The sequence below is a fragment of the Anopheles moucheti genome, chromosome X (assembly GCF_943734755.1).
Source record: "Anopheles moucheti chromosome X, idAnoMoucSN_F20_07, whole genome shotgun sequence".
NCBI classification, from domain to species: Eukaryota; Metazoa; Arthropoda; class Insecta; order Diptera; family Culicidae; genus Anopheles; species Anopheles moucheti.
Window position 1 is genome coordinate 4264496 of NC_069142.1, and position 11447 is coordinate 4275942.

General features: G+C 44.4%; 1 protein-coding gene across 1 annotated transcript; it reads right to left on the reverse strand.

Annotated features, from left to right (window-relative positions):
* Nucleotides 1-1501: 1501 nt before the first annotated feature.
* LOC128306811 (double-stranded RNA-specific editase Adar) lies at nt 1502-9216 on the reverse strand. Its single transcript, XM_053044428.1, has 9 exons — nt 9069-9216; nt 8076-8096; nt 7288-7466; nt 6439-7099; nt 4940-6010; nt 3132-3570; nt 2518-3036; nt 2194-2445; nt 1502-2126 (listed from the first exon to the last, which is right to left on the reverse strand). Exons 1-9 carry the CDS (start codon nt 9214-9216, stop codon nt 1568-1570), a joined length of 3849 nt encoding a protein of 1282 aa, XP_052900388.1. The 3' UTR covers nt 1502-1567.
* Between the last annotated feature and the right edge of the window lie 2231 nt (nt 9217-11447).

The following is an 11447-nucleotide window of genomic DNA, read 5'->3' on the forward strand; positions in this document are numbered from 1 at the left end:
CAGTTCGTTAAACATTCTATCAACGCGAGGAAAAAATACTATCTATCGCTACTATCGTGTTGAATATTTGTGTACGTGTAGGGGGGGGGGGAGAAGGGGGCGCTCCTTAGATCGCTGCACCATATTGTTTATCGATAGTTTTGCTTACGGTAAATAAAGCTGATGAGTAGTACCACCATATGCACCCGATGACGGGTTTTGGGCAAAACCGATTTACGATCATATAATGAGAAGAGTAAACGATATTATAGATCGTCTAAAATAGTCCAAATTACAATTGTTTTATGACAAACAAGTGTCACTTGCTTGTTGCTGCTAGCATTTGTAAATTGTTCACGGTATACACACACACGCACGTACGTGTCACAAAGTATTATAAATTTACCGTAAATATTTATCCACCAACTATCTCGCACAATTTACATATCTATCGCGTGTGTCGGGTACCACCACTATTCTCACAACACACCACCAAGAACCAAATACAAGTCATTTTCTATTGGAAAATCAACTCAACTTGCTTAACTTATATTACATGATAAAAAAAAGTAATCAAATAGCTAAACTAAAAGCTCCTAACAACTAACAGCTTGGCATTATTTAAGCTGTATGGCTACTATAAATAGTCACAAATAATTCTCACGATAATGTTTGTTCAAACACTAAATAAAAGAAAAAGAATGTGGTGTTTAAAACCATAACAGTTGAGATCGTTAGTAATAATGTGCGCTCCGGAGCTAACGCACGATTCCGGAAGCCAGTCCCGACATCGTTAGTTTAAAACAAAAATGTAAATAAGTAAAGGAACAATTTTAGAAGTTATAGGTTCCCTATTTGACACCGCGATCACTGGGGCTAGCAAACGATCTAGAGTTGGCAACACGTAAAATGACGTTAAAATGGGAAACTCCACTACATTGTACCCATACCAAAAAAAAAACGCACTACTGTCTCGAATATTATATAAAGAGAAGCTACAACCAGTCTCATAGTATTTTGCATGCCCCGCTCCCTATTATTTTTACAGGCGCGTGCGCGAGCAGCATACAAACTGCAAATTGCTACTTTACACAAACTATGGTACTGTTTCTTCAACACTAAGTCCCTAGTGTTGCATACCATTTCAATGGTAAGGAAAAAAAAATCATGCGCACACACACACACACACGAGTGTAGTAACAGAGAGAAATAGAAACTTCCAAAATAAAAAGTAAATTAATTAAAAATAAAACCTTAAATGAGGTAAAACCCATTTTGCAATTACTTCTATCGCCGTAAAACCCTGCCCCCCCCATTTTCCTTTCTATTACTGAAACGTTTACACACACACGCGCATATGCTCAGCACCCTGTCAACTACACACTACATTAAATTAAACAAAAAAAAACACAAACACACGAAACATGAAACAAAAAAAACAAACGTACAAGCGAAACTAGCGTCGCTTAAACTAACTACCTGAAAAACTGCTAGAATTGTTATTACGCTCTACGGAAGTGTTGCTGCTAGCACTATCGATATACCCTATCGCCGCATAGTTGCGCTTGCTGGCGAACTTGACATGATGTCATTTGGTGCTGTTACCGATGGAAGAAACGTTACCTACGGTGCCGGTAGTATTCGCATCGTTCGGCATTGGCACTGTTTGGGGTTGGTTAGCGTACGGTAGCTGTTCCGCGTCCTTCGCCATGATCAGCGTGAACTGATCCTGCTCGATCGGCTTCTTCAGCCATTCGCCGAGATCCTCCTTGCTGAACGCGGCAAACAGTTCGCGCTTTGCCTGCTGATACTCCGCGACGGACGTTTTCGTCTCGAAGTAGGTCGGTTTCACGTCGCGGCACGGTATGCCGGGCAGTCTTGCGATCACGGTCGAGTACCGCTGGTAGAACGATTGTTTCGACAGCCGGGACATTTTGTTCGTGTTCGTATTGTTGTTGATCAGCTTGCCGGTGAACGAGTTCACAATCTCCACCTCGGTACCGTTCGTGATCCAGTTAATACTAAAGTTGGGTGGTTTCGTTTGATTGCGCGATTCGGCGGACGTCATCAGCGCGAGCTTCGGCTTGTTCAAACGATACGGTGGCGGAAGCCCTTGTATGGCACTCTCAATCCTTCCACAAATAGCTCTAAAATATGTATTCATTGTAGAAAAAAACAACACTAATGGCCTTTTGCGTGGTAATGCACACTCACCGGTACATGTGCGCCGGATGCAGCAGACTGCCCAGTACGATCGAGTGCAGATAGATTGGCTCAATGATGGACGCAAGCAACGAACCCTGCAAACCGAGCACATTCCATCGGGAAATTTTGTCCGAACACGACATGGTCAGCAGGCGCTGGCCCTGCAGTACACCGTCCCATGTTTGTATGCCGTCACTGCTCTTCACCGGTATGGTACCTTCACCCGACTCCACCTTGGTGCGGAGTTGTCCGCGCGCTTTCCTAATATACGCGTTAATACAAAACAAGCGTTACAACATAGTACGGCAGGCTTGGAACGGGGAAGACACTTACCGATTTGGATGCTTATCGACATCCATGCTATCGTTTTCATGCGGACTAAAGACACGTGCATCGCCGCACGGTGCCGTGTTGATGTACAGATGGAAATAAATGCCCTCCTTCAGCGTATACAGGTTCGAACCGTCGCCGGGTTTGTTGAAAATGATTTCCTGACGCGTCTGCCGATCCGTGCCGGCAGCCGGTTCCGTTTCGTGGCCGGCCACCGTATCCAGAGCCGATGGTTCCAGCTCCGGCACCGCACCAGCCGCCTGCTGGCAAAGCAAATCGAGCTGGCTGTAGAAAAAATCCATCAAACCGCGCCGAGCGATAATTTCCGCATGCGAATCGTTTATAACCGAGCCGGTAACGCTCATGTGTTCACCGCTAACGCACTTCGTGCCGGTGGCCAGCGAAATAACCCGTGCCGTTTTCACGTCGTACCCGTGGGTCATGACGAACCCGGCCAGCACCTTCCGTCGGCTGTACACGTCGCTACCCTTCATCACCTCGTTGAACTTTTCGATCACCAATCTGCGGTGAAAGGTGGTGGTATTTTGGGGTTTTCAAATTCAAAACCGTTTGACCGATCGAGTTAAGCGGGGTAATGGGTGTGTGTTTATACTCACTTGCCAACCGCATCCGCGAACGTTTGGGGCAGTTCGAAGTTTTTGTTCTGCGTGAAGCTGTTATCACCGTTCAGTGCGACACCGCTCGGTCCACTGATCGAACCGTTGCTGGTGCCGGCCGATATCAACCCAAACTTGGACTGCTGCAGCGGGCTGAACGAGATGTTGCAGATCGAGGCGAGTGCCGCCTTGGCCGCAGCATTCTTTGCCATCTTTTTCGACGGCCCGGTACCTTCGAAACGCTGATTATCGTTCACCGTAACGACGACGGTGAACTTTGAATGCTGCAGACCGTCGGACGAAACACACTCGAAATGTGCATCGGTAAAGAGTTCGTGCAACAGCATCACCGGCCCTTTCTCCGGCTGCGGTTTCGGGTGATGGCCGGATGCGACATTCCCGCTGTTGCGCAACGTGGTACCGGATGACACTTTCAGCTCTGCACGCCCCACAGTCCACGGGGTTTTCGGTCGGAACGGCATGGTTCCGAATGGTGCACACAACAGAAGGGTGGGGGCGATGGAATCAAACAAACAAACAAACAAACAAAACAATAGAACGACAGCGTCAGAGAGACAGATTATATGATACCATAACTGCACAACAGATTGGTTACCGTACCACGGACACATCGACACATAGAACGAAATGAAGTAAAGGAAAAGTGTACGGCGGAAAAGGAATCTACTACGGCATACACTATTCAGCACGATAACTAAACAAACAGGTGTTCGGTAAGATACTTAAAATGGTTGGGGGACATTCTTTTTTTTTTTTGTTGTTAAACGAGTGGTCACAAAATCATGGCGATAAAGGGGGTGGGGTGGGGTGGGGTGGCTGGAGGGTTTTTAGCTACCAGTACGGAAGGTTTAACCACCCATTAGGATGTTGTTTAGAGGAGGGGTTTAATTATACAGCTGCAGTAGTTGAATTGAATCTGTCAAGTTGAATAATTTTCCAAAAAAAAAAAAAACAATGAATTTCTTGCTTGTGTTTGCATCTTTACTTTTATCTGCAAAACTTTACAATCATTCCATTCTCGGTTTTGACGTATGAATTGAACAACCGAAGAAGGAAACACTAGGTTATTCATTCATTTTTTGTTCACTTTTCATATGAAGGCCTGGCCATATCGACTTATTTTACCACGTTAGCCGGATAGTTAGTCCTTGGCTACGGGGGGGAATTGGTCCGGATGAGATTTTGGTCCGCTCCGTTCGTGTGAAGATCAGCGCCGCTACCATTCATGCCTCCCGGGTCGCCCCAGATTATTATTGTAATTTAAATAAAATTTCAATTTTAATTAAAATGTCATAACATGACAGAAAACACTTTAAAGCCAATTATTAATTTGTCAACTAGCCTTTTAGTATACGAAACTAGCATTACATCAAACATGTGGGGGATTTTTTTTTTGTTAACAATTCAACCAAATTCAATTAAACTTTGCATTTTACACCAAGGGTGAGAGGTGTGTGGGGGTGGTGGAGAGGGTTGATTATTACATTAGAAAAACATATACTCCACTCCACTATACATCGGTGCAATAAAGGGAGCATAAACAACGGAAAACAGAAAACCGAAAAACAATTGGCGAACCACTGCTGCACACACAGAACAGGGGGGAGGGTAGAACAGGGTAGATAAAACAGAACAGAAACAAACTAAAACAACAAGGCGCTTAATCACAGGTACAGGGATAAATGAAAGTATAAAACTGCACAGATTGGCGAATATACATGAAAATGCACACAAAACAGAAACGGAAAACGATAAAAAAAGGAGGATATTTTCAATTGAATACTTGCTTTCGAAACGCTTCTTCCATGCTAGAGCCTTTTCATTGGTATTTTTAAATAAGTTTAAGCTTTGTTGAATTTTTTCAACCACTTGCCGATGACCGTTTTGTGCGTAGGGAGTCAGGTTGGGCGGGATGGCGGCAGTGTTCGGGAAGGGATAGCTAACCGTGTTGGTGCTGGGACAATCGCGTATGTAACCCTTGTCACCAGCCGCGTGGGTCGCGATAACGGAGGTGGGCGAGGTTACGATCACAATGGCGGCGGCGGGATTGCTACCGTTCGCAATGGTGCCGGTGGCGGCAGGGATGCCAACAACGCCGGTGGTGCTAGTGTTGGTGGTGGTGCCGCCGCCACCGCCACCGCCACCGGCAACACCACCGATCGGTATGTGTCGGCCGACCAGCCCATCCTTTGCGATCGCTTTTTTCACGTTCAGCTTGGCGTTGGTGGCGCTGGTGGCGTTGGACGCGCTCGTAAGATCGTTACGCACCAGGGATAGGTAGGAGTTGATGGGTGTGTCAAAGTTGCCGAACTTGTTAAAATAGTTGTTATGGCAGGATGGTTGCTTCTTCGAGCCGTTTATCATAAACGAATCGTACTGCAGGTAGTTGACGAAGCGATGAAAATCGCCCGCCGCCGACAGCGGGCAGCTCGACGCGAGCGCGGCCGATTTAGCGTTCTTCGCCTTCAGCTTCTTGAACGTACCGGCCGACTCGTGCGGTTTTGTGTCCCGCTGTTCGGGCTTGGTGCAAAGGGTTTTCGCTAGCAACGGTTCGCTCGGTGACATAACGTAGCCGGCCAGCGGCAGCATTAGGATGGTGGCAGTACTGTTAGTGGCATTGGAAGTGGTGTTGCTGTGGGTGGAATCGGTAACGCTCGCGCTACTGCTGTTGGTGGATGGAGGCTGTTTCGGTATGATGACCGGGGAGGAGGAGTTGGAGGATGGTACTAGGGGGATGATGGCGGCGGTGGAAGTTTTGAGGGTGGTACCGGTGGAAGCGGTGACAGTAGTGGTACCGCCAGTACTAACGCTGATATACTGTTCGTAACTGTCGTTGTAAGTGGTTCCAGTAGCTGCAACTGAAGGACGATACAGCATATCGATGAACAGAACATTAGATTCGGTGAATGGTTCAATGAGGTTAAACACACACACAAACACACACACGCACGCACACACACACACACACACGGACGTGGGGGAAGGAGAGAAGGATGAGGGAGAGTAGTAGAAGAGGGTATTTAAAAATTGTTTCATATGTTGAAAACAAAAACAAAGTGTGTAAAACCAAACATGTGTTATTACAAAATGCAACTACAACGATTTGCACTTGACAAATATGGTTAACAGTTTTCGCAAAAATGGGAAACGTAGCCTATCCATGAAGGGAAGAAAAAACATTATGTTATTTGTGGATAAAGAAGGATCGGAAGATGATGGGTGGGGGGGGGGGGGAGGAAACAGGAGATGGGAAGGATATTAAATTGTAGTATAATAGTTAAATTACTGTTGGTTACGATACTGGATGCCGCTGCTGGGGCTGTTCGAATGGGCGCATTAACGCTGCCGATGGCCGACGTGGCTGCTCCTCCCGCTGCTGTGCCCGCCGCCAGCATCTCCGCCGCTGGTTTCCGCTCAGCGTCGGCAATGGAATGCACGCTGCCGGTAGCGTTCGCGTCCTTACGCTGCCAGTTGCTGCCGTTCGTCGGCACCACGACATCCTTGCTTTTGGTGTTGGTGTTCGCATGTACCGTGTTGTTACCGCTGAAGTCTAACTGGCGGTTGGCAATAGGCTTGTTGATGTTGCTAATGCTATTGCCGCTATTGCTGTACGGGCTTTTGCCGCTATTGTTGTTATGGTTGCTGTTGCTGTTGTTGTTGTTGTTGTTATTGTGTAGCGAGTTGTTTGAATTGACCGTAGTGTTTTCAGGCACAGATTTACCACCGGCGGACACGAGCTTTTCCTGCATGCCGGATACGGTATCCGGAAAGATGTTATTTTCGATCATCGGATCATCGCTGGTAAAGTCCACGTTTTGCAGCGGTTCGATCGGTGTTAGTGTGGCGCCATCTTTGAACTGTATAAAGCTGCGCAAAGCGGATGCAGCGGCAGCGACGCGGGCCAACTTTTTGCTCGGCCCGGTTCCGACAAACTTCTGACCGTCAACCTGTAACAATTAGGTGGTGTTGTGGTGTTGTCAGATACAGTTTTGTTTTGAGGGAGGTTGGGTTTTTGTTTTTTTTTTTTTTTTTTGTTAGCGGAAACAAAAATTGATACAGAAAACAGAAAATGCCAGCAACACTAAAACCAACGATATGTTTGGCTGTGTGCCGCACTCGGGTTTTTTATGCTTACCACTACCGATATTGTGAAGAGCGGTGCATGGACCGGTCCGGTCTGAGATTCTACTTTGTACACCAGGTTGCGCTTTAGTTCGTTGAGTACCGCCACTGTGTTTTTGGTTTGTGGTACCTGCTCCAACCGGGACTCGCTGGAATTCGATGTATGCTGCAGTTTGCGCCGTTTCCGCATCGCTTAAATTATACACAAAATCAGAATTAAAATCACTTGCAACATAAACGTTTTTCCTGAATGCAATGATTCAGGGTCCATCAAGGTGCTAATACACGGCTGGAAGTTTCAGTGATTGAAAAGTTTTTTGTTTCTAACTTTCTTGTGTATCGCTATCCCTAAACATGTACTGAATTGTGTAGCCTTTTGTTACGTGATTACCACGTAATTGTTTTTTTTTCTTTGGAGTTCGCCAAGGATTGAGCTTTCAAATGAATAGATCTTTATACCCGAATGCTCAGAGAACTCCGTTAGGAAATGTAATAATAATTAAAGGATGAGAACCACTTCAAAACATATCACAATGACCTATGACAACTAATGTAGCTTGAAGCTTTAGAGATCTATGGAAACTCATGAACCTTCAGATATATTTTTTAATTAGGGTTTGCATTATTAATTGGTTTAACTTTGACAGGCGTACTTTCTTTCACTGAATTCCTTCCAGTTGTGTAAATGCACCATTAACAACACGAAACGAAACAATTAACAAAACAACAAATACAAATACATACAACGCTCAACTACATGTAAGCGTGTGTTAACTGTGTTACAGTTTAACAAACTCTTACCTGGAGACATCCCATTACCAACTATAAAATCGCAAACAGGAGCCAAAAAAAAAAAATACACAAGGAAATCGAAAATCAATATTTAATATTTATAAAAACAAAAACAAAACATCAAGTTTTCATATAATTCGGAATGGATGAAGCGCATTTGTTGTGAACATTTGAAATGTGAGATGTAAAGAAATTGAGTACTGCTATGAAGTATATTGAGGTCTGCTGCTCGTCAGCCTATTTCCATTGAAGTGAGCAAACGCGAAATTGAAAAATTAAAAACAAAACTACCACAACCCAACTGCCTCCCCAACCCCACCAACCCCATCCACCCCTCCCTTCCAACAGGATATTCCAATACATAGTTTCCCGCTGCAAATAGATTGATGCGGTATACTCATAAATCGCGTTTTTATCGGTAGCCCTGTTATAATGCTGCAATAAAGTATCCAACATCAACCGTTCAAACACAAAATTTCAATAGTTGCTAAGGTAATATTAAACACCGTCGCGCTGAAAACTGGGACCCACAACAGCTGGATGGGAATCAGGGCGTGTGTGTGGGTGGCATGTAAGGGGAGGTGAAATGGCAACCGGCAGTAGTACTAAACCTTTAATTAATATATTATCTTGCGGACTCTGTTTTGCGGGTCAAATAAGGCTGCTAGAAACAGTCTAGCGCGGTAGAGGTATGAGGGGGAGTACACGGTGGATGGGTGGGCGGGCGAATGAATGATGCCGCGTGATTGCTGCAAAAGGTCAAGAGTTGGTGGAAAATAATAGACGAAGGGAATAAGGAGAGGTGGCGGAGAAGAAGAAGAAGAAACTAAAATCAAGCGACACCGTCACGGTAGGATTTTAGCTGTGTGATGTTAATAGCTATTGATGTTGATTTTTTTTTGTAAGGGGGGGGAAATTGAAAAGTCGCGCTTTTGTGACGATCGTCTAGAAAATCTCTCCCATTATACCATCTACTCCACAAACATACACGCGGTCAATTACCTGTCGAACTTTTGCGCTTCGTTCCACGTCTTGGCGATGTGTTCAGCATTGCGGACGAAGGATAGCTAGTGTTGTTTATATCGTTGATCGCATTGTTATTGCTTATGTTGAGTTTGTTGTTGGTGTTGGTTGTTGCACTGGTATTCATGTTGCCGTGAGTCAGGTCGGATTTTTTGTTTCTTGTTGTGCGGAAGTTGAACCTTTTCGGTAGTTGATTTTTATACAAACTTCCTACGATGCAACACAGGCAACGTTCGTTTCGGAGCTGGGGCTAAGGGAATAGAAGGGTTAACACGCGAAAGTTTCGATTAACAACTTTAGAACGGTTGATCACAATTTTTCACACTCTTGGGGCCATAATCTGACGGATGTTCTCAGGTGTTTCCCCGAACAGCGCGACCGGGAGGAAAAATTACACACGCACATACACACATGCGGGGGCCCACATTTCCCATAACAGCACTACATCTTATGCTCTTTGAAACTTGTCCCTCGGAGAGGAAAATATTTCACACGAACTATTTCCACTAACTACAAAAAAAAACACCTTCCCGTGTGTATGTTTTGCATAGAGGTGAGAGCGTTAGCGCTTGCGCATCACAATATTTGTACGCATTAGTTGTGTACTTGGATCAGAATGCAGTCACTTATGGATTGGTATGATGTATATATATGGCACAAACTTAAAAAAAAACTCCTACAGCGGTCCGTTTCCTTCTGTCGAGGCGCGAGATCATTCCGTTTTGCTATGAATTGGAATTGGTGTTTAGAATACACAGAGAACACAGAGCAAAGCAAAAGACCAACCTGCTCGAACGATGCAAAGCATTGTATTGGTTCGATACAAAGCCCTATGCCTACAAGGGCAGGAAAAAAAAACCAACAACGACGATAAAAAAGCGAGAAGGCAACATCTTCTGCAACGCTTCTTCATCTCCTTCCCTCCTCTTTTTTTTGCACTGGAAGTTGCGCTAGGATACGGAGTTCCGGAAAATTAAGCATTCTAAGCCGTTTCTCGGTTAAGGCAATGTTTGAGAGCTTCGGGCTAATGGGAAATTCCTTCACCGTATCACGCCAAAGGGCCAACCTACCGGGTTAAGGGGTAAGGAAAATTAAAAGACAAAAAACTGAACACTCCCTCTCTTGGAAGGAGCCGATAACCTATTTTACTGCAACACTAATTTCACTATTAATACGTAACTATAGCAATACCAGTGTATGCCGTCATTTTGGGTCCTAAATATTCCACCAAATTTGAATGATTACAGTTCGAAAAACAGACAAAAGAAACCCAACAATAACCGCAACACTGTAGGATTCTGCTGTACACTACACACTATCCAATCAGACTGCGCGCTCTTAATTCACCCTTATGAGCAGTTTGCTTCCTCAGGCTGAATTATTCGCTCGTGTGTTGTGGAGGCAGTGGGATGGCGTCCCAAAATGCATCAAATACGACAGTGTTTCAAATGCTATTCAAGTTTTTTAAATGTCTTTAAAATGTTTCACAAATTTACTCCACTCAGTGAAAGATTTTCCCTTAATTTATCGTTTATTTAAGCGGTAAATAAAGGAAAAATCAGCATGCCTCAAGGACCCTAGGTAAACATGTCAAAACTGCTCGAAAGGATAAATTAAAGATTGCTAACTTTTCCCTAAAGTACCCGGTAAATTAGGGGTGATTTAAGGATATTTAATGAAATTTAGCTCACTGGGTATTTGCGAATGCGACCACCTCCATTCTGCCACCAACCTTTTCACATTTTCTCTTCACGATGCGTGTGCGGCCGTGCTTTAACTAGCATTTATTCTGCGTTACGTTCGCCGCTAAGCTCACCGCACAGCCCGTGAATAGCTGTGTCTTTTCCTGTTACCAACTTTTCACACTATATGGCCGGTTTCGACAAAAAATTGCTTTCACACACTGGAAATCCGTGTACTGTTTTAGTGGCTCAAGGAAAATAAATCACATCGGCACAGACGCGCTGCGTCCCGTTTTTGACAGACCGCTTGTGTACGTATGTGTGTGAGTGCGTGCGAGAAGCGATTGACGTTTGAGTTCCCTCTGCAAGGCACAAATTCGAGCTGATCTACTCGATTGTGTTATTTGAAGTTTTTTGAAATAATTTTGTAATAGAAATAGCCCATTCCAGCTCTACAAGTTAGTTTTATTTATGTAATTTTTTAAAAGTTGTTTTTTTAAGTCCGTAAATAAAACAAATCAGTCTTGCAGTTGGTAAAAGATTTTCTTTATAAAGTTTATACCAGTCCATTTTACATCATTGAATAATTGGGTTCTTATTTTTATTTGACGCCAAAAGTACTCTAAACTAACGAAATGGATTACAAACAAGCATAAAAATCCCATCGAAAAGAAAA